The sequence below is a fragment of the Poecilia formosa genome, unplaced genomic scaffold (genome assembly GCF_000485575.1).
Source record: "Poecilia formosa unplaced genomic scaffold, Poecilia_formosa-5.1.2 Scaffold109, whole genome shotgun sequence".
NCBI lineage: Eukaryota > Metazoa > Chordata > Actinopteri > Cyprinodontiformes > Poeciliidae > Poecilia > Poecilia formosa.
Genome location: NW_006800048.1, coordinates 317,424 through 341,360, shown reverse-complemented (window position 1 = coordinate 341,360; position 23,937 = coordinate 317,424). Strand labels below are relative to the sequence as shown.

The 23,937-nt window shown below is 39.7% G+C and overlaps 1 protein-coding gene across 2 annotated transcripts in view; it reads right to left on the bottom strand.

The window, feature by feature from the left end:
* LOC103143381 (partitioning defective 3 homolog) overlaps positions 1–23,937 on the bottom strand; it is a 299,858-nt gene that overhangs the window by 16,849 nt on the left and 259,072 nt on the right. For both annotated transcript variants that reach the window (XM_016675207.1, XM_007559893.2), the window contains one exon: positions 22,001–22,211. In XM_016675207.1, coding sequence (XP_016530693.1) covers positions 22,001–22,211 — 211 coding nt within the window. The remainder of the gene's footprint in view (positions 1–22,000; positions 22,212–23,937) is intronic.

The following is a 23,937-nucleotide window of genomic DNA, read 5'->3' as shown; positions in this document are numbered from 1 at the left end:
AGCATCACAGCCAGAGAAACCCACAGACTGTCGAAATGAGGTCATTTCATAAAAGTATTTGAGAACTTTAAGGACAAAGCAGTAGCAGGAAAGGGTGCAGGCATGAGAGCAGGTGGCCACAAGTGGCAAAAAATCCAATAAATATAATCACTGACAAAGATCTGGGTTTTATTGAGCGTTTTTGTTCCACAATGTGCCTCAATGCGCTTTATGTACAGACATTGATTATGATGTTTCACATGGGTTTTTTTTTTTTTTTTGGAGTAGTCCCGCTCAATTTTAAGACTGTGAAAGCACTAAGCTCTGCAGTCTCCAGTCCCTGCGGTGGTTAGCTCCAGGTTTATTTTTACCTTCTTCGCAGCAAAGCTTTTCTTGACAGTTTGCAAACTTTCTCTGAAAGCTGAAAAATTACATCAGACAAGATTTGACTTTTAGGCGATGGAAGCAGATATATTCATGGAAAGGGAGGCTGCTTCCCTAATGAATGTTTTTCTTTTCTTTTCTTTTTTTAGTCCTACTTTACATTAAAATAACATGGAACTTGCAAACGGGTTTGGAAGAAACCTATTTGGAATTCCAATGTTTTCTCATTTGCCGCTTTCTTTGCGAAAGCAACGTGTTGCCACCTGTGGTACAGATCATCCGTTCAGATGTCATCAGATTATTTCATAAACAATAATCTCTTACTAACACAGCCATGTTCGGTAAATTAGAATATGTGTTCAGATGAGAATATTTTGTCAGAATAAAAATATATATTTTTTTTAATTGGCAACCTCTAACCAGGTATTAAACAAAGTGGTCATTAAGGATACATTTTAAAATGTGTTTTTTATTGGTCTTTTGTAATATTCTCATTTTAAATGTCATTTTTTTGTCACTAACTGTAAGTGGAAAATCTGTCTGCGTGTGGTAATGTGGATAATGTGCTTCACTTGGTGATAAAGCTGAAAAAATATCAAAAATACTGTAATTTATTGAATATGTCTGCTTACAGAAGATGACAAATACCTTGCTTGAATGAAGTTTATTAACATTCTGGTGAAATTTTGCTTTTATCTTTTCTTTTAGAATTGCCATTCTTCCTCTGAAAGCACAATGAAACCTTACGGGAGCAGAAACTTTAAATCAACTTTTCCTTCCTTTTTTCGTCTGGATCGACGTTAATAAAGTGAGAGATGTCTTTATTGCGAAACATATTAACGGATTAAGCTGAGCAAGACCTTGGGCATGCAGCAGCTCCATATGAAAGGCTATTCCCACATCTATTGTGTCCTGAAAGAGGAACAGATCAAAGCACGAGACCAGGAAAGAGTGAAAAAAGGCAATTTAGGAAATCTGCTGCTTCACTGACAACAAGGTGAGCCTTTTAACTTTGGTAGTCTGAGTTTTGTCAGTATGAACCATGAACATCCAAAATATTGCCTACAGATTATGAAACATTTATTATTCCTTCATCTGGATGCATAAAGATTTAAAACGGTGTCAATACAGAAACTGTAGCTATTGCCAACAATAATAATGCTTCAGATGTTTCTACTCCAGTCACTTTAACTGGTATACTTAGGATCCTATGATTTCTGAGCTGCGGAAAATGCAGATGAATCATGGAATTTAATAAACAAAATAGAATCCACATTGAAATGCGGAACCTATATAAGTATTTTTCAATTCTAAAAGGCAGATTTTCTTTCAAGCTAAAAACACGATTTTATGGCTTTTAGCATGAAAACTAAGAATGTTTGGGTTCTTCAAACAAACCCAAACATTCAATTTTTTTATTATGCTTTGGTCAGCAAAAATCAATAATAAAACTGTCATTTGCACCATAATAAGGGTTAATAAGTATGGTGAAATGCAATTCAGAAAAAAAATGCAATTCAGAAAAATGTAAGTGGAATTTGGGAGAAAAAATTAAATGGAATTCACAGGGCCTTATATACTACTTTAACACAGAGCAGAACAAAAAAAAGCACAAACATTAAATCTATTGATTACAAAAATAATTTGGTATAGACAAACCAATGAGGTCCAGGTCGTTCCACAAGCTTCATGTTAGCTGTTTTAAATGGTTCCAAACCCAGTTTTGGTGTGTATTTACAAACATCGCCAACATATGTCCAGGTTTCATTCCCCTAGCTGCTGGTTACAGTCTGGAGCAGGTGCTCTGTCTTTGTCTTTGGGATCAATAAAGTATTTTTGAATATGAACTTAATGCTGCTGCCGCGATGCTTGGCCGGTTTTGGAACAGAAAAAGCAAGCCAGCATTAAAAAGCTTTCAAAATAACCCCATCCCTCAGGAAATAATAAAGTATTATTATCTCTTATATATCTTATCTATATGTGAGCCAGTATGGATCTTTTTGAAAATCTGTGGGTTCATAAAAAGCCATATTCCCAATTCTCTTTTGTACTAATAATTGATGTTATTGTATAATCATTTCATATGAAAAAAAAAAAAAAAAAAAAAAACTCCAAACACTTCTGAATATTAATGGCCCAAAATTAACATAAGATTCATGGGTACATTTGTAAACTCATCTGTGACGCTGTATGTGTTGAACACATTTTACAAGACAAATTATGATCAAACGTATTCAATTCAAGATACTCAATCTTAATTTCCTGAGTATTACATCAATTATGTTTTTTTTTGTTTGTTTTCCAATAAAATGTTTTTAAATGGTAATCAACACGTGGCATGTTACTGATGAACTGAATGCTACACTCTGCTCATACATGAAAGGGAGTTAGTGAAACTGTAATTTATCCAACACGATACATGGTCATATATCATAGAAAACAGAAAGGTTTATACCCCCCCAGCAATGGGTGCCTCATACATCATCTCCATTGATTTATGGACTAATAGTCTGTCAAGGCTCAAACACAACAAAGAAGTAAAAAGTCAAAGACAGAATTTCTAAAGAGGGAGAGAAAAAAAATAAATTATGCAAAGCCTCAAAGCCAGTTTGATTTGTACAATCATTTAATCTGGGGAGAGGATTTAAGAGAAGCTAATCTGTTTTGACATCTTCTGTGGGGAATTTTTGAGGCTAGTTCAGAAGTTACTCGCCGAGTTTAGGGAGAAACAAAAGCAGAAACTGCGTCCCGTTTCTGCTGCCTAAATGCTTTGACAGAGTGTGAAAGGATATAAAAGACCATTGGGGGTTTAACCTGAAATGATGCACTCACTCTGAGTGTTAAAGCATTTGCCATTATTCAAATTTGCGATTGAAAAACAGGTGAGTTAGAAAGGAGGGGAAAAAAACGACTGTGTGTATCAATCCGAGTATGCGATGAGAAGGTAATTTCAAGGGCAGACAGTGAGAATCATTACGGTTTCTGCTCGGCCAACCTGAAACTTAATCTATATCTCCCATGGCAAAGCCCCCCCGCGGAGGTCTGATGTGGTGTTTGAGCACCCGTCCCCTGAAAGTGTGCTGGTGGCACTCAAGAGGAAAATAAATAACTACGCGCCCACCTTCAGATTTCATCTGCTGTAAAGACCCATTAAAACTGTATTTTCTCAAAGAGAAAAACAAAGAGATGCTATCTGTATGCTAATGGAAGGCTGGAACACATCACGAAGTTAAGACAGGCACACAGAAACACAACTAAAGACTTATAACTTCTTACATTTCTGTCCAATGTAATAAAATGTTGGTGGGGGGGAAAAAGAGAGCGATACTTCTAAACAGCTTTGCTGTTAGGCAGCAGATTGTCAATACAATGTCAGTTTTAAATGAGTTGTAATAAGATCTAATTCAATTGCTGTTAGCTTATGGCTTTAAGATGCTACTATAGCTATATTTCCATTACAAATGTGAATAAAACTTTGTTGACATTCTGCTAGTGTCGAAAAAAAACACCATTTTGCAATTAACATGTTTTCAATAAATAAGAAATGCGACTAAAATCATGTGTTAAGTTATTAAAAAAAACATGCCACACCCTCATCCTCTTACTTCCTGATGTTTTCTTTGACGTTTCTGCCAGCAGCAACATCCAATTATTGATCGTATGATTTGTGATGTGAAAAATTCCCAAATTTTGATACAGCCAAAAAACCACCTAATCCTAAAAAAAGGTTGTTTTTTTCTAAATTGCCATTTTTCCATTATACAAATTTATTTTCAGATCTCCAATTTGAGCAATTTTAATCGAAAGGCAGCTTATGAGATGTTGATGGTGAGTAATTTTGGCTCAACAATGTTTAAGTCTCCTATTTGTGAAAGTATAAAGCATAAGTGTTTATTTAGTTGTTTCCATGGTGAGTTGTAAGCGCCACAACACCAACCAATGACACTTAAATGCTTATCTGGGAGCATTTTGGATCCTCTGTAGAACATAGTGTATGCTATAACATCTCTAGGAATTTCATACCCAGCTATCCTAAAGATCAATTTCATCATTTTTGAAATAGTCTGGCCTACATTTGACCAGCTCCACTTTATGATTTAAAATCCTTTGATTTAATGTTCAGCTCTGGTCACAATTATGATGACAGACCAAGCAGTAAGAATTGAGAGAGTAATGCTCAGTTTTGCTTTAAATCTACATCAGATGCATAAGCTCTTAAACCATATGTGCAATATATGCCTCAATATCGACCTGCTCACATCACAGTACTCCCACATTCCTTTACCTATTATCCTAGGTACAGGATAATAGGTTACTGCTGTAATTAATTGATTACATTTGTAATCAATTAAAATTAATTGATTACTGCTGTATTTTTCTATTTTAATAGTTGAATTCTACCCCCATAGCTCACCATCAATCCAGTGGATTGTAAGTTTTCTATAAAAAAATAATCTTAAAACTGAACTGGATAATTTTACACAGAACAAAGGTCCTTTAAAACCAAGTTTGAGTAAATCACCATAACGTCAGACTTAAAATCAGCACCATATGGGCCAGTTAAAACAGAACTAAATTGTTCTACCCAGATTACAGATTCTTGCAAATCCGATTTGCGACCAGTAAAACCTTGAACCTAATTGTCGAAAGGGGATTTTAATTTCTAAAATAAACCATTCCTAAAGTTTAAAGATTGTATTACAAGATGCCAAGAAGAGTGGTAGTATAACCAGAGTGACTGGAGTTTATCTCCAGCGGTCTGTAGAGTTGTCTCTACATTACGCTTTTCATTCGAGTTAAAACTGTGTTAATACTGTAAAATGCATAATATTTGCATTTAAGGTTGTCATACCGTAGGAATCTGAATACAGATCTACACCACAACCTATTAGGAAAATGAATTGATTTGTCTGACCTTTTGACTCGCTGTGTGTTGAAGCAACTGCAGTGAATAAAAATTACTCAAATAGAGACAAGAAGTAAAAGAAAGAAAAAGCACATCTTTACTTTGGCCTGAACATTATGCAAGTATTCGCTTTCCTGGCAGGGTAACGTCAAGGAAGAACAGAAGGTTGCCTTAATGTGCCAGTCTGCAGTCCACTGTCTTCTTCCCCGAGGAACTGATTATCCAAAGGGTGTAGGGTTAGTGTGAGCTTTTTCTGCTTTGCCAGACTTCTTTCTCACAAGAGACTTGCATTTGACACATCACAAGAAAATCAACTTCAAGCCTAGATGTATCCTTCAATGCATGAGTTACAGTGGCTGGCATAACAAAAAATGACCTTTTAGAAGAAAGAAATCACTCATTTGACTAGACAAGAATTCACTGTCTGGCACTTTAGGGATTTCAACCGTGACAGCCCCGTGTTTTGGCCAAGGGTGTGAGCAAACTCAACCAAATCCTTTCTAGAGAAGTGGTGGGCCGGACTCTATGATTGGCTTCGGCTCTGGGGGGTGAAGTCCTTCTAAAGTCTTTCAGCAGTGGAGTAAAAACAAAGGAGGGAAAGGAAGATGAGGTTGAGAATGGTTCGTCCTGGGTGGGAAAGCGGCGTGTTATTCACCGTGGCGGCATGACATGCATTTATTCATGACATCAGACTGAGTCCCAGTAAGGGGGCGACGACACGGGCGAATCGGAGGGAAAACGATTCTTGCCACAAACTTCTATGCCTCTTAGGTTTCCCAGACGAGCAGGAACGAAACCGTAATGCTGGATGTTGCTCAGTTTTAGAAACATCGCATGCGGTCTCTCACCGTTGAAAGTATATTGAAAAAGAAACTACTCTAAGATGCGCATTGTGTGTCAAGTCAAATTATGGTATTTAAATGCTCTATTTCTACACAAATATCCCTGCTGCTACCAACCTGTTTACATAGAAATGAAGATTTTCTGCCAGGTGAATGGATCTGGTGGTTGCAGCGCACTGTTCCGAAATTGTTTGTTGCCTTGAAATTTTTCTCTGCTCTGTCTATCAGCGCTTCGTGCCATTTCTGTTCCCCTCCGTTTCTGTGTGCTTTCCTTCTATCTTCGAGCTCCTCTTTTAGAAGTAATCTTTCTGAGTTGTCCGCTTTTTGATTTCATGCTTGCGAGCGTGTCCAATGGCCTGATCAACAGCTACGTTCCAGTGGTGGTCGGGTCGTCGGCAGACATTGGCAGCCAAAGACAAGCGGAGCTTCATAAGCATTTCTTATCCCCGCATCCAACACCCCCGAAAGGAAAAATGAGATAAAGACGAAATGGTCTGAACCAAAATACGTGTGGAGAATGCTCCGTCACACGGAGCCGTGGGGTTTTTTATTGTGTGGCACCCCGGCCCATGGTGACGGGCGTCCAATATGTTTCTTTCTTTAGTCATTTTTGTGAAAACATATGCCAAGGAGGGCATTTTGAAAACAAATTTGTGCATCCCAGTTAATCCGCTCTTACTGAGACGATGTTTTTTTTTTCCTTTTTTTTTTCTAGCCACAGAGACCAGACAGAAAGGAGATAAACAAAACCGCAGCAACATCTGAGGCACTGAAATGATATCAGAGCGAATAGCTGAGGATGTTCTCTGCCTTTAAAGTAACAACTATCACTATCAAAGAGACTGTTGAGCTGAAGAAGTGCGAGTCTATTAGTGTGTTTGCAGCAGAGGTCTGTCTGAAGTTTCTTACTAAAACATACGTTTGAGCATTTGGGAGCTACAGAGTACCGCATTCGTCCTCTTATAATTATTCATACTTAAAGAAAACTAAAGCCAAACGTATATCTGTGTTTGTTGTGCACTAGCTTGTATCTTTATGAATCTGTGTATCAAGGGGGGGCACCGTGGCTCTTCCATATTTCAAACAGGCTGAACAATGCTTAGGACACGGCCCAGCCCGACATGATTGCCTGTAATGTTTCTCATAAATCACTGCATTGTGTGTGTGTGTGTATGTGTGTGTGGACGTGCGCGATGAGGGGAGGGCTGTTTTGTAGACACTCAGAGGAATGTTTCAAGTCCCTGGCAACCCTGATTAAAGCCTCTCATTACTACACAAATAAACAGTCGGAATGCATTCATAAATCCATTAGTTGAAGTATATGAGTACAGTGAGGAAGAGATTCTGAAGGGCAATCTACTGCAAAACCTTCAGGCTCTCTGTTAACACCCCAGGTATCAAGGTGAGCTTTGTGTGTGATTTATTAAGACAGTGGCTCAAAAAAGTATTCACACCCCCTGAATTTCTATTTAATTTGTCGCATTACAAGCACAAACTTAACTGCGTTACATTGGGATTTTATGTGATGCACCAACAGAAAGTAGTGAAAAGTTGAGTAGTGGAAGGAAAACAATATGTCGTGAGTTAAATACCCATCAAAGGTTAGACAGTTTGTATCGAGGAAGTAGAACTTTCCAGAGGTGGATTCCTCTCCACAAAGACTTGGATGTCGACAATTTTGAAATCCTTGAGGTATAGCAGAGGACGAAAAACAAATGCTCTGTTTACCAGGGATTGTTTCACATGCAGTAGCATACAGAGGATACTTAGAAATAAAAATGTGAAAAAGTGGTGTGCATTCAGTCACAATTAACTTCTACTTCTAAATAAAACTGCTCCAGAAGTCACCCAACTAGAAAAGAGAGTTCACCTGTGTGTGACTGGTAAAAGGATTCCTACAGATTGAGACAGGGCCTTTCATCTAAACATACAGGCTGGGAAAGAAGCAACGACAAAGATCTACAGCTCAAGTGGGAGAATCTGTCGACAGAAAAACTGTATGTTGCTCACGCCATAAGTTTTACCTTTATGACAGAAAACTTTTTGTCAGCAAAGAGGGTAAAGTAGACAAGGTAAAAAGGACGGATATAGATATAGCATCCTGTAGGCTATCCTGTATGAAAACATGTTAAAAAAATGTCTGGTTTAATGGAGAATATGTGGTAAAATTGCTGTTCACAGACATTCCTCAATGAGTCTGATTGAGCTATTTTGCTTGCAGATGTAAATCAGCATAAGGCGGTTCTAAAAAGATCTTGTTTGAGTAGGGAAGTGGGGGTTTTTTCACATATTTTTTATTTTATTTTACAAGTAGAAACATAAAAAATCCTTGTATCATCTTACCCCACATCTGTTTGTGACTTTTAGCCAGTCAAGGACTACTAAAACTCTTGCTAGGTACTCTATGTGAATTACTATTTCAGTCATCCTTTGCTTCTGTCAAATTAGAGTCAGATAAACAGTGAAACATGAACAGCTATCAAGTATCCTTGTTAGGCACAGCCTGTCCAGGAAACAGAAAGTCACACAAGCTCATATTCCCTGATAGACACACGCCCCGGTGGTAAGCTAATGCCCCAATCATGCACTTCCACACAGGGTGCTGGGATGGGGTGGAGATAGGGTGGAGATGGGCAGCATGGTGAGGTCTCTGGGGAAGACCTGGAGTAGGTGGCTCAGGCTGTGACCTAGATAGAGAACAGCACACTGCATTCCTAATGGGCCATTTTGATCACTACTGCAGTCTGTGTCCTCAGCTAGACTTCTGCCACATGCCTCGTCCACAAGCATTCAGCTCTCAGGTGACAGACGTCAGTGGTAGATGATGGAAAAGCAAGTCTGCCAGTTAGTGAAGCTTCTTTGCAAGATGTCTCAAGCCACATTTTCATTGCATATATGAGAAAAATATTTTTCTATATTCTGCTAATGTCAAACTTCCATTGTAGTTTTGCATAATATATCTGTTTTAATATGGCCAAAGACCACCTCATCCTGGCACAAAAACTTTTACCAACAAGCGTGTGTTTTTTCCAAAATTGGCGAGTTTCCATTAAGCAAATTTATTTACATAATTTCAACTTCCACAACGTTGTGGGTTATTGGAAATGCAGTTTCAGAGGTGGAGAATTTTATGTGAAAGATTTGGAAATTCAACTAGATTTGCTTTCGCATCAAACAAAATACCTTTTTTTATGAAAACAACAAGTTGATTAAGATAATTTTCCAAGATAGTTCTCTTCTGTTGATTCTTGTTTGCAAACTAAGTTTAATGCTGACGAGTCTAGAGACAAATGTGCTTTGTGCCGCTCAAATGCCTGACTTTCAACCTAAAGGAGAGGTGGTGGGAAATGGGGGGAAGGCCAGTCAGCTCATCTCATAACAGTCAGACTGAAATACAGGCATGAACGAGCATCGGCCCAAGCATCGCATGTGAGACCGTTGGAGATCGGAGACAGCAGAACTGCCGAGCCGTGACATACATCCCTCCAAGCATTCCGAGGAAGACGGGAGAGGTCTTTCTGTCAATGCCGTGATGAATCTCCAGGGCAGCGGTGAAACAGGAAGGGATGGGCGGTTGTGTCAGGATATATGGAAAGAAAAGAAGGGAGGTGGAGTGACTGTGATGGTGCACAAAGTGAGGATGAGCAAAAGCAGGAGTCCAGAGGATGAAGGGTTAGATAAATAACTCGGGACAGTCCTCCTAAATCTGAATTAGTCATCTTAAAACACCTTTGAGAAGAGCTAAACAAGCTGCACTCAGAATTTCAAAATGACAAGAGCAAGTACTGGAAAGAAATGGCTAAATCCGAAAAGTATATCTGCTGATTGCAAAATCATTCCACAAATAAATATTAAAACATGCAGCACAATACTCTTCTCTATGCCTCTAAGCTGCTCATATCCCACTGGGGTAGCAAGTTGGCAGTGAGTTGCTAGAGAATCTTTACCCCTTGAACCTTTTTTCACATTTACTGATATAAAAAGCACAAACCTGTGTATGTTACTGGGATTGTATGTGTTAGATAGTATTCAGCGTCCCCTGAGTCAATATTTTGTTGAGTCACGTTTAGCTGCAATTACAGCTGGGAGTCTTTTGGGTGGGTTTGCTGATCTGGTAGAGAGATCAGCAGAGGACATTAGAGAGCCAAAAGAGCTTCAGCTCAAATCTAGAGTCTTTGAACCACAACTGTCAAGTTTTGCCACAAATTCTTTGACTTGGCTATTCCAACACTTGATAATACTTAATCTGCAGCTCTTCTACTGTAGGTCCAGTTCAAGGTTTCTGTAACTTTTGCAGTCCAAAGAGGCATTTTTGCTGTCAGTCGAGCAAAATAAAACTTCAAACATGACATTTTTGAAAAATAATCTACTCTAGGATGTTCGTTGTAGTGTTCTCGGGCAAGACGCTTCACCCACCTAACCTCTTGGTGGCGACAGTCGAGCTTCTGTTAGACTGTTCCAGAGAACCTATGGCTACAATGATGTACCTTGCCACCATCGGTGCCAAAAGCATCGATGGTGGTACTTTCGTACTTTCCCAAGTATTTTGCCACTGACGGTGGCCAGGTACTTGATTGAATGTAGTGTGAAGAGCTTCTGGACTAGAAGACTGCTATACAGGCCATTTCCAATTTTCCCTGTAGGTAGATGAAACAACTCGGGATTGTTGTTGTTTTTTAACATAACCCTGTTTTGAACTTTGTCAACACTTTTTTGACCTTTCAGTGTGTTCACATTGTTTATGAGTGTGCCTTGACAAAATGTAAAAAATTCGAGGACATCAGTCATTTTGCGAGGAAATGACCATCAGTCACAACAGAGGCGCGAAGCCTCCAACGACCTATTCACTAATGGTCTGAACATGCCTTGATAATAATCTGCTGCTCCAGACCATGTTATCCATCTCAGCCATTCATTCAAACCCTCTCTCCCCAAACTTACAACCTTTACCGGGCGCAGACTCGTGAGTTACTGTATGGTATGGAAGCCAGGCACCAATTAAGATTCCTTCATGACAAACACAGGAAGGAATGAAATTCTGATCCAACAAAAAAAAAAGAAAAAGAAAAGGAATCTCACATTCCCCGACATACTCTTTGAAGACTGTTGAGGAGGGGGGAACAAGAATGCAGACATTTTCTCTTAACATGCCGAACACATGTTGAGGCGGTGACAGAGCAAGAGGAATCCGGTTCCTGCCTTTAATTGGTTGCCTTTGATGGAAATCAGAAATGTAATTCAACGTTGATTGATATTATCTTTGCAATTCAAAAGCAATTTTCGGAGCTTTTGTTCTTCCTCCTTGCCTTGCCAGTGATTGTCTCTCCCGCAAACTATCTACCATGTATGTTAGCGTCTATGCACATGAGGGAACTCCACCAATGGGAAAGGTCATTTCAGCCAAAGGCCTCTGTTTCATTACATTCTGAGCCAAGGAGATTGGTGAGCGGACTAGTAATGACTTCCACTGTAGCAGGCGGCCCACTTCATTTGCATAGCGCATAGGAGAAAATAAATAGATTCCCTCCTGTGCATTTCTCACCTTTGTCTCTGCAATATCAAACATGCTATGCATCTCTAATTCAGCTTATTGGGCTTTTTTTTTTTTTTCTCTTCGAAGACGCTTAATACACTTTATTACAGGGGATATTAATGGTTTAGTCACACTGTTTTACAGAAACAAAACGTAACCGTTCCTTTCTCAGATCAGCGTACAGCTTTTTTAAAATGTTTTCTCATAACTTTGGATCGGCCTGCCTATCCTCGGAGAGAGATTTCAGGTTGAGCAGCCTTCCTCACATTGATCAAAGAGATTCCAGCCCAAAGTGGGAAATAAGATCAAAGTGTCTCCTCGCCTAAAAAAAAAGAAAATATCAAATAGATTAGGAGAAAGTCAAGAAACACTGGATGCACTCTGTGTAAAATCATGGCGAAGGAAAGGAGAGGCGATAGAAGCTCAAGTGGAACGGAACAACAAAGGGAGGAGCGAAACAAGAAAGAGATTGTCTTTGAGTTGACATTCCGTTGGGGTTGGATCATTAGCAGTTATGGGCCTGGTAGACTATGAAAGAGTTGCACTGCTACACTTAATTTCAGCTCTTTAATAAGGCACTTTATGAATTCAGTCATGTTTGCAGCCCCTCTGCATGAGACACAGTGTGAGAGACATCGGCGGATCTCATTTCAGGCCAACAAGATTTCAGATTCAATTAACTCCATCGCGCAGTACCACCTCAGTTCTCTCACACACACACACACACACACCCCTACTCTCCGTGCTTCTAGGTCTATCTCGGAGCACTGCATGCAGCATTCCAAACCTAATTACTCCAGAGCCGTCTGACGGAGGCCCAGTGCTGCCCAATCATATTTGCACTGAGTGGCCAAAAGCAGAGAAGTCCCAACCGGACAGAACTGTCTCTCATTTTTCTACAGTGGGTTAAATCAAACCCTCCTCCCCTCCCATCCAACCTCTCCTTTTAATCCCATCACTTTGATTCACCCCATGTCTAAATCGCTTAGCCGTCACCTCCCCGTCCTGAACCCCCCAACAATCTGATGGTTACATTCAATTATTTAACACCAGACAAAGGCGTTTGTGTTGACTTTAATATGCTGTACTCTGGAGTTTAGTTACTTAACTGGCTTGTTTTTGAGTCGCTAATCTCCTCACTGGGGGCATGTATTTTTATTAATTGGGTTCCCCCCCATGCCGCATTCTTGGCCACTTTATAACTTACATGGCATTCGTGAATGTGGTGTGCCACTCTTTGGGAACACCAAAAATTCAGTTCTTACTAATAAAGAATTGGAAAAATGTGGCGTTTGTTTTCATTGAGGACCCATTTAATCACATTGATACTTACTGCATGCCTTTATCCAGGCTCTTCCACTGCTGCTCTGACTGAACGCTTGGTGACATTGCTCCGCTGGAAGGTGAAACTACGCCTCAGTCTGGAGTCGTTCACACCCTCTACCAGGTGTCCTTCCTGGATTGTCCTGTATTCAGGTCCTCTGACCAGCTTATGGTTCTACAGTAGCTTTTTTTCTTGCCTCTCTTCTGTAAAGGTTAGATTTGTAGAGTATTTAGATAAACACTAGCTATGTGCCAATCGTCACGTGAATTTTGACTGAACTTTTGAAATGTCACACACACCCAAAAAAAGCATATTAGGGGCGTTTCCATCTTTTGGTTTGCAGCGAATCAACCAGGAAAACATACTTTTCTAAGATGCTGTAGTTTCAAACTAGCATGGTCACTCATATTAGAAAAATGGATAGAAGTTTTCAGGAATGTTTTGGTATTTATTGGGCAAGATGCACATCCCACATATGGAGGCCTTAGTCCTCGATGCAGCTGTCGCATGTTCGATTCTCGGGCTTGGCGACCTTTGCTGCATGTCTTCCCCCTCTCTCATTACCCACTTTCCTGTCAATTAACTATCAAATAAAGCCCACTAGAGCCAGAAAAAATCTTTAAAAAAAAGATCATCAAGTCTTCTTCACAAGAACAAAAAACCATCTCAAGTAAGCGTACAAACGTTCTTGTGAAATTGAGGAATTTATTTCAAAAGATGTCATTTCTAAAGAACATACAAGGAAACAGTTTTAGTAACGTGACAACTGATTCTCCAACCTGAGATTTGTTCTCCGTAGCTCCTCCAGACGAGCCGTGGACATTATGGCTGCTTCACTAGTTAATACTTTTCTTGTCCAGCCTGGTCAGTCCAGCAGCGGACAAGAAATGTTTTAAGGTGTGGCATAGACCTTCACTGCAAAAAACCCAAAATCTAGTTTCTAGTTTACATTTCTTAGTACACTTGAAATAAAACAAAACTAAATTAAAAATAACTTTTCAGCAAGATAAATGAGCTTGTTTTAAGTAAAAATAAATAAATAAAAATCCTCAATATTAATTTAAAATAAAATACTGGTTTCCCTGGCAGATTATTTCACTTATAAAAAGTTTTTTCCTCATGTTCTAAGTGAAATACTTAAGAGTTTATGTTTTTGCAGTGTTCCACTTTGTTAGCTTCTGAAGCCATTTCATTGGACTAAATTTTGTTTTATTGGTGTTTGAATAAGTTGGGAGTGAACACAAGTGCATGTCACATTTCTTAAATGTTTATTTGAAAAATTGACCAAACATTAAGTTCACTACTTTGTTTTGTTCGAACTTTAAAAGTCTACACTCAAACTGAGACAAAAAGTGAAAAAAGTTCAAGAAATATTCAAAACAAAACTAATTTCCCTCAGTTTACTTTACTTAATGTTATCCAAATACAAGTTACTGTTTACGCTCACTTCACCATCCACATTAAAAATGTGGGGTTTTTTTTATGACTTCTTATATAATTACTCCATTGTTCAGATAACTCCACATGACACTCATTGCTACGCAGAGGCTGCAGCTTGACGCTGCGCCTCACGCTTGCCTTTAATACCTCAGCCCAGACATTGTGATAAGTGAGGCGGGGAAAAAAAATAAAAATAAAAAAAAGAAGCAGAACAATTATCATTTTCTCTCAGATTACGTTCAGCAGATGTCAGGGCTCTCATGTGGAGGCGTCTAATTGCTGTCTTCAAATCAAATGTGGCACAATATTACAATATGCGAGCGCGTGTCGTAGGGAAGCGGAGAGGCTTGTGTGTTAAACCGAGAGAGTGTGTGTGTGTGTGTGTGTGTGTGTGTGTGTGTGTGCAGGAAACCAACACATGTGTCACTGCAGTGTAGTAATGATGAACCAAGCGTATTCATCATTGGTTTTTAACAACATGAGCAGAGAAGAGTCGTGGAGGAACTTGCTGCACTGCAAAAGCACAAAATCTTACTTATGTTTTTTTTGGTCTATTTTCTAGTGCAAATATCTCAGTGGACTTGAAATGAGATGAGACTAACTTAAACATAACCTTTCAACAAGATATAGGAGCTTATTTTATATCAATAATTCCTTAATATTAATTTTTAAAAGGTACTAGCTTCACTGGCAGATTATTTTACTTATAAAATATGGAAAAGGTCTTGTTGTAAATGAAATATACAACAGAACCAGCACATTTTAGTCAACATTCAAGAATTATGGACTTGGAAGAGGCTCGTATCTTGCACTACAAATTAGACTGAAAAATAGATGGTAAGGTTTTGTGTGAAAAATGTTTCATTATAAGTATAAATACTTTTACTTTTTTAATCAAAATTAAGGACAAGTTTACTTTTAACAAGCTCCTATATCTTGTTGACAAGTTACTTTAAGGTAGTTTTGCCTTATTTAAAGTGTATGAAGATATCCGCACTAGAAACTAGACCAGAAATCCTTGGTGAGATTTTGTGTTTTTGCAGTGATATACACAGACGAGCTGGTCACGCTTTTTTCTAATATGTTATCCATATTCCAGGCAGTACTAGTGCATGCACAGAAAAAAAAAAACACACACACACACACACACGCTTTAGTCCTGCTCTGGTCCAGTTCCCAGCACTTCAGGCGTGCTCCTTCACCGCATAAGAATAATAGGGGCTGAAGGATAGAGAGCATCCTTCCTCTCCAGCTTTCACTGCGACGCCCCGGTCCTCCCGTGTCCCCCTGCGCAGCCTTGAGTGGGGCTGCGCATTGGTGAGGGAGGAGGGGGCTGACATAGAGGGGGTGGGGTGAGAGGGGGTTGCAACTGTCACACTAAGCTCCAGCGTCGGCTGATGGCTCCGCATGAGGCATGCCACTTATCAGATTGGTGGGGAGGGTAGTAAAAATCAAGAAAAAAAAAACAAAAAAACTGTGTGCGTTTGTGTGTCTGTGTGGGTGAGAATACACAGGGGAGAAAGGGTTGAAGTTGATGCCAGAGCCTATTAAAGCAATCTTTTTCATTTCCACACACGCAGACGGGCACTACACGCGAGCAGACACGCGGATCTACATGCGCCTCGCAGCTCGCTCGCCCAACATCCTGCATTAAGATGTACAAACACCTCCACAGATCCCCCAAACCTTCCTGCAGGCAGGCAGGCAGACAGTGGCGTGATGGCTTGACTGTAAAAAAAAGGCTCCCCTCTTCTCTCATCCCTCTCTCCTTCCCCGTTTCCCTTTGCTTTTCATCCTTGGTTTCCATTCTCCCCCGGTGCCCCAGTTCACTCCAGTGCACACGCTCCCTTTCTCCCTCCAGCCCCCCACCTCCACCTCCTCTCTGTGGAAACCATTTCCCTTCCCTGCTCTTCTTTGCATTTTCCCTGGCTTCACCTTCCTGTCTCCCTACTGCTGTTCTGATGTATCAAAGTGAAAAAAAGAAGAAAAAAAGTTCAAGACAAAATGTTTGAATGCATATTAATGCATACAAGTTTAATCTTCATAAATATATATAAGTATCACACATATAGGATGTGAATTATGTACATGCATATATGATTTCACCCAAGCTGCAAAGCTAACGCTGCACAGCAAAAACATAAAAAGATTTTTTTCCAGTCTAGTTTCTAGTGCAAATATGTTTGTGAACTGGAAATAAAAATGTACAAGTAACTTTTCAGCAAGATATAGGAGCTTGTTTTAAGTCAATGATTCTTGAATATCATTAAAAAAAAGTTCTAGTTCCACTGGCAGATTATTTCAAGACATTTTCACCATGTTATTAGTGAAATAGTCTTCCAGAGGAACTAGTACTTTCTCAACAATATTAAGGAATTGTTGCCTTACAATTGGCTCACATCTTGTTGAAAAGCTACTTGTATTTTTATTTCAATATTGCACTAGAAACTAGTCTGAACAAATACTTATGTTTTTGCAGTGGAGCGTTAGCTTTGTAGCTTGGCTGAAACTACATGTAAATTATTTCACTTACAACAATAAATTTTTCCCACGTTTTAGTGAAATAATCCGCCATTGAAACAAGAACAAGGAATTATTGCCTTAAAACCAGCTCATATGCTGCTGAAAAGTTACTTGTAAGTTAGTTTTGTCTTTTTTCAAGCACACCAAGGTATTTATTAGAAACTGTACCAAAAAATATTGGGTTAGGTTTTGCGTTTTTGCAGCGTGGATGATCCGCACGCCCATTTGCTTCCTTTATTTGGTGCATGTTCGTAGACGTGACACACTTTCACACCAAGTGATGGAGTTTGGGGCTCTGATGGAAGAGGTCAGTCAGTCACAGAGCAGATAAACAACACCTCATTAGTCCCGTTGAAGGGAGTTCTACAGGCAACATTGTGCGATAGCATGCCAACGCGGCCCTGGGCTGAGCTGCGGACATGGAAACAATCCTGATCGGACTGGAAGGTAACGATCACGTGTTATCCACTAGAAAGGACATAAATAATAAAGCATAGTGGTTAGGGGGGATAATGTGTCCCCATGTGGCCCCTGTAGCCTAATGAATGCAGACACGTACACTGTGACAACATGCATGTAACGGGCATCCTTAGAATAATACTGATGCATCGCTGCCCAGGGCTGTTTTTATCTGCTGCACGCAAACATGCAGAGTCCAGCCCATTCATAAGACTATAGAGAAGTCTACTGGGTTGCTTACAGTGCAAAAATGTCCATACTGCTTGGGGAAAAAATGAAAGAAACATAAAAGAAGTGTTAAACTTAAAGCAAAAACAGAACTCTGTTTATTCTGATAACCTTCGCTCGACTTCAGAGGTCATTTCAGTCCACTTGTTTCAATCATTTCAAGAGCAGATGTTCAGTCAAACAGCTGTCATGTGAAAAGTTGACAGATTAATTAGAGAAAATAGAAACTAGCAGTGCGCTGGCAAACTGGCATCATTCTGAGGCATTTTACAGTGAAACATGGTGGTGGCGGCATCATGCTCTGGGGGACGTTTTTCATTCGAGTCACAAAAGTTGATCATGTTTATGAGACAGATAATCTGTGAAAAGATCCATCTCCTTCACTCCCTCCCTGAGCTTCTGAAGAAATGCACTGCTCCTGGTCAAAAACAACCAATCAGAGCCAGGAGGAGGGCCTTAGCGCTGTCAATTAACTTTGTGTACATGTACAACGGTGAAAAACAACTCACTGCTGCAGGAAAATTGTTTAGCTTGTACACAAGCATGATTGACAGTGCTAAGACCCTCCTCATGCCTCTGATTGGATGTTTCTGACGGAGTGGGATATTTGTGCAGTAGGAACACGTGGAGAAGGCAGAAGAGCTCAACTTTCTCCAGTGTCTCAATGTACTTTCACCACATGGTGACAGTTTTAACAAATATTTCTTCTTCTTCTTCTTTTTTTTTTTTTTTAGTAAAAGTTACATAGTGCACGTTTAAAGTCCAGACATGAACTTAAATTAGAAAGTGGATGTTCACACTGACTGAACTTGGCTAACTATGTTCTACATACCTCGGTCTGGTTTCAGATTATAAGCTCTGAGAAGTTTGCAGAGTTAAATGTGACAAAAGGCAGAAAGTAAAACACCTCACTCTGTGTTTAGTAAAACACTATGGCGTACATGTTTCACTTTTTGAGCCAAATGACTTTTTGATTACCTGTAATGTATTGAGAAAAGAATCCAGAAAGACCCAGCATGACTTTCAGCTTTAGTCATTCTATCTTTCTGTACAACACAACTTTATACATTCTTGCACTCAACTCTTTCTTTTTTTTTTTTGCATTCCACCTCTTCTTCCCCTGAACTCCTATGTATTAGGCGGCCCTCCTTTTCTCGTGGCACCAACGTTAATGCACTCCCAATCAGCCTGTCCATTAGGCGGACGTGCACAACACGTTCATCAGGCCGTCCAAAAAGGCCTGCATGCAAATGAGCTCAAACTGCAGCGTGCTGCAAAACTCCTTGAAGATCCTGAGAGGCAGAACGTGTGGAAGGCATGCATCTGGGAGACGCGGCGGGCTGTCCAACTCGTGCTGATGAAAACCACGCAGACAAGCAGCACAAAGGATTAACCTAATCAGGATGTCTTTTTGATGTTTTGATGCAACGCTGAGACACCCGAATGTGAAAATCACCGCTATGAATTCCGCCCGCGAAGCGCGAGCCTTCAAGGAGCGTTTTCCTTCCCCTGTCAGCCGAAGCCTTTGTCATGAGCAGCGAAACTTTCTCCTCCCTGAAATCAAACAAAACTTTCGGCGGAATTGCTAAAAGCGAGACACACAACAGACAGATATGACACTTTGATTCTCTATCCTCCCTCCTGACCGCCAGGCATTTCACAGCACTTAGTGTTTTGTTGTTGCACCCGGCGAGAAGCGTTTATTTTCACCTCAGTTCTTTGCCATTGTTAAGTTTTTAAAACTGTCAGGAGGAAAGGGAGAAAAACGAAGAGAAGACATTAAGATGGCGTGAGGAGTTTTATAGGATTTAAGCTGGAAATTGACATGAAGTAGAAGTTGTTGGGAGACGACGCCGAAACTTTGAGGCTCAGTCAGGCTGGTTCACTACGGCAGCGTATCAGTGTCATTGAAGATAGGAGGAAACACAAAAAAAGACATTAAAAAAACTCACATTTTGGGAATTAATCTCAGAAATGTTTTTGAAAAAACTCAAAATGTTTTAGATTGATCTCAGAAATTTTCCAAAAATAAGAAATATGACTCAAAGTATGAAAACTCAAACTCAAGTCAAAAACTGACATTCAGAAAATTTCCAAAAGTAAAAAATGTTCAACTTATCAAACTCAGAAATTTCCTTTTTTTTTTCTAGAATTTATTTAGTTATTTTTTATAGAAATTTTCTGAGATCAATTTTAAACATTTCAGATTTCTTCCAAGCAAATTCTTGACTTTCAAGTTAAAAATACTTTGTTAAAAATTTGAGAAAATTTAAATTTAAATTTACATTTTTTTATTTTTTTAGTTTTTTTTTTAGTTTTCAAACCCAGACATTTCTAAGATTTTTCTAGAAAATTTTCTGGGATTAATCTCAAAATTTCCTAGATTTTTAAAGCAAATTTTTAACTTTTCACGCCCAGAAATATCCACATCTTTTACACAGTGGCCTTGACACGCCGTCGTAGGTTCGCAGGTCTCCCTCTTTGTATTCAGGAAGTGCGGGGTCTGCCGTTAAACGCACAGAGCAGAGGGAGTGTCACAGCAGCCCGCAGCATGCCAACTCTTAAGTGACTGTGGCACTCAAAGATAATGAAGAACGATGATGAGGCCAAGGAGGGCATGTACCGGGCCCACATGCACAGGGAAAATCACCAGCAGCACATAGCTACTCAGAAAGATTTAAGCTTTGCCCACAGCACTGATTGCATGTCAAAGTGTCAGACCTCTGGCTCAAATTGCTACCTCTATTCAAATGTTCTGCAGTTCCTGAAAAAAAAAAGAAGAAACATCTCTGCGTGTTTGTGCTTTTGCCTGGTGTGTCACTTGTATATTGTTGCCAAACCTTGAAATGACAACTGAGCAACCATAAAAAGTAAAAAAAAAAAAACAAAACATGAAATGTTCAAAACTGAAATCATTCAAAACAAACAAGCCCCCACCCCTGCACGTTCGTCAGTTGTGACCTGGAAACACGCTTGTCGTCTTTTGTTTGGAGTTCTGTGCTTTTCCCAGTGATATGCTAACTAATCCTATTAAGGTAATCCACATGAAAACAACTTACGGCGCGATAGCGGTGGGGAGCGCCTTCGCCGTTAATTTATGCCATATTAAAATGTGCAGAGAACCGAAATATTAATGGAACTCCATCGGAAGTTTGTCATGCAACTGGAATGCTGAATTGATACCTGCAGGATGTGAGTTTTATTCGAGTGCAAGTCTGGGAATGCTTCTGCGTCGATAGTCAGTCTGTGATTGAAAGCAAATGTTTTTAATGTGCATCATTTAAATGCTCTAATCTCGCTTGTATCTAAACATGAGGGGGGCTTATATATAAAGACTTCAAGAATACAATGACAATGATCACAGAACTTCTGAAGTACGGTGCCTTGTGAGAGTATCTTCTTTTTTTTAATTAAATTTTTTCATATTGCAATTAAATGGGTAGGAAATGTTAGACAGATTAAAAAAACCTTAAACAATACAAATATGAGAAGTGTGGCATCCACTGACCATATAGTTGCACAAATTTGAATTACAAAAATAAATTAACTTGACAGAAACATGGCAATTTAAAAAACAACTCAGATTGACAATGATGAGGTTTTTAAAAAATCTTCTCAAAATTGGAAAAACACACGTTGATGTTTATGATTGCAAAGACAAGATCACAATGTAGATGTGTCATTTAATTTGGCCAGATATTTCCAAGAGTTCACAAGGGAAAGACAATAGTGGAAACCAGGAGAGTCACTTTGGGTTTAATTCGGAATAAATCCCTGCTATTGGATTTCCTGCATATAAAGAATCCTCTGTGGTTGGATAACAGTAGCAAAAAGATTCAGAGAGAAGAATTAAATTATGTGCTTTTGCTGGAATCCTGCAGCTCCATGTTGAAACAGAAGCTGTTCGAGTCAGGAAGAGGCAACAGATTCAAAGTCGATTTTTAACATCTCCAAAGGTCTTTAATTCCCCAAGCGACGTTCGGGCCCCTCCCCATTAGCGCTCGCACGGGCTCTGAACAATGTCTGCTGGTTAACCAATGCTGAGCGATGTGGATAGAAGGCCTGTGCACGTGGGATTATGAATAAAACATGTTGCCCTTATTAAAAATAATCTGGCTCTAAAGTGCCAAAGGCCCTTGAGGTCGATACCAACACCCCGCCCCCGTCGCTCCATCTCTCCAGCATCTCACAGGGTTCAAGGAAAAGGGTCCCTGATTAGCGCTGGCAACATCCAGAGAATGTATTCAGTCTGTATGATCCACTGCTGAACGTGTTGAGTGGAATTAAACAAACAGCGATCGGTGCTCAGGGCAACGCGAACGATGCGTGTCAGGGTGTCGGTGTTGTGTGGGAGCATAGCTTCGGGCTTCTGGTGTTCTTACCTGAACATCTCACCCAGGCCCCTCAGCACACCCTTCTTTGGTTTGTTCTTGTCCTTGTCTTTCTCCTTGTCCACGCTCTTGGTTTCCTTCGGCCCCCCCAGGGCACCGTCTTTCTGTTTGTCGTCAACCAGCCCGCCGCTTAGGCTGAGGTCGCCGCTCGTGGACATTGACTCGAGGCCTGACCGGTAGCTGTCCTCTGTGTCTTCATCCACTGGAAGGACAGAAAAGGTCGGATGGAGTGTTAAATATACAGTTATGGAACAGATTAGCTGTGCCGTCACAATTCAATGGGTCAGGATCATCACAAAAAGTAATGGTCCTCCTTTGATTTAACTCTAGGAAAGTATATTTCTGGAAACTTGAGTTCAATTTCACCAGCCACACCAAGGCGTCGTTACTGCCAGAATGAAGATATTGCTTAAAGAGAACAACATGTCTGACAACATGAAGCAAGCAGAAAGACATCATAAAGGACTACATCATGCCTTGACATGAAAAAAAATCAAGAACCTATTTAAGCCTAACCCTACCCAACTGCTCTAGAGCTTACAAACAAACAGGGAACAAAATCTACAAACCTCCCGTAAAGGTCAGAGTCTGTGACATAATCATAAGAAAGAGACTGGGTGAAAACAGCATCCATGGGAGACTCCCAACGTCAAAATGCCAACTGACCAAAGAGACCACCGAAAAAGTGAGAAAGTTATCCCTAGTGTACCATCAAGCCCACATCTAACAGAAGGGACTTGGAGTGGCCTAGTTAAAGTCTGGACCTAAATCCAATGGAAAACCTTGTGACATGGTATGGAGCATTCTTGAAAACACTCTAGTTAAAATAATTCTCCAGAAGAACGGGCCAAAATCCCTCTACTCATTGTTATTCCAGACATTGTGGCAAATTGGAGTGACCAAGTCATTAGAGGATTACTTTTTCACATAGAGCCAAGCTGGTTTGGATGGATTTTCGCTTTATACATGAATTAAAAAAAAAAAAAAAGCAGTTCATACTAACTCCTGTTTTTGTCTCGTAATGTTTGTTGATCTGCAACATTTAAGGCACAAAGAGCAAAAGAAGAATCCTTGAGGAGGAAATATTTTATCACAGCACTTCCACATTTTGAGGAACTTTTACAGAAGCCAAGGCAGCTTAGAACATAAAGTGCAACTAAATGAACTTTAACTTTCAGCTGACTCCCTGCAGATCAATGAAGCTGTATTTGAAATCAGCAGACAGCGCCAGTTTTCTTTTATCAGTTGCAGTGCATAACTTCTTTCTTTTAGCAACATCAGAGGAGCCATGAAAAAAAAACAACAAAAAAAAAACTGTTTCCCAAAAGGTATAGCAGCTCTGAACAAAACACACTGAATTCATTCGCCTCATTAGAGCAGAATATATTTACATTGCACACCCACTGAGAGTAGTGTGCACTGGAACTGATTTTCACTTAGCTCAGACCCTCAAGTTATTTCAGTTGTGTGTATTTCACATGGATCACAGAAAGAAAAGAAAAAAAAAACTCTTCTTCTGCTGCATTTTACACATAAAAAAAAAAAGATTTGCCTTCACGCAAGCATAAGCAGTAATGATAGTCATGCGAATCTGATTTTTAATTACGTCTGAACTAATTTTAAACCCGACATCAAACTCAAACCGAACTCCTTAGGTGCTGCAAGGTTGATTAAACCCAAAGTTTTCATCACATCTAATCAGAATCAATGTAGAAAATGTAATTAATCCGTCACTAATTATGCATTTAAATAATCTTGAAGAAGGCTTCTGGGGATCATAATTGCAAATACGACGTGCACCGAGCTTGGCACGGCTCCTGTCTGCGCTCTGAGGTATGAAGTAGATGTCCCTTAGATTACAATGTATTACAGTCATGCATGTCATTGTTCAACTTCTGCTTCTGATATATATATAGAGAGAGAAAGAG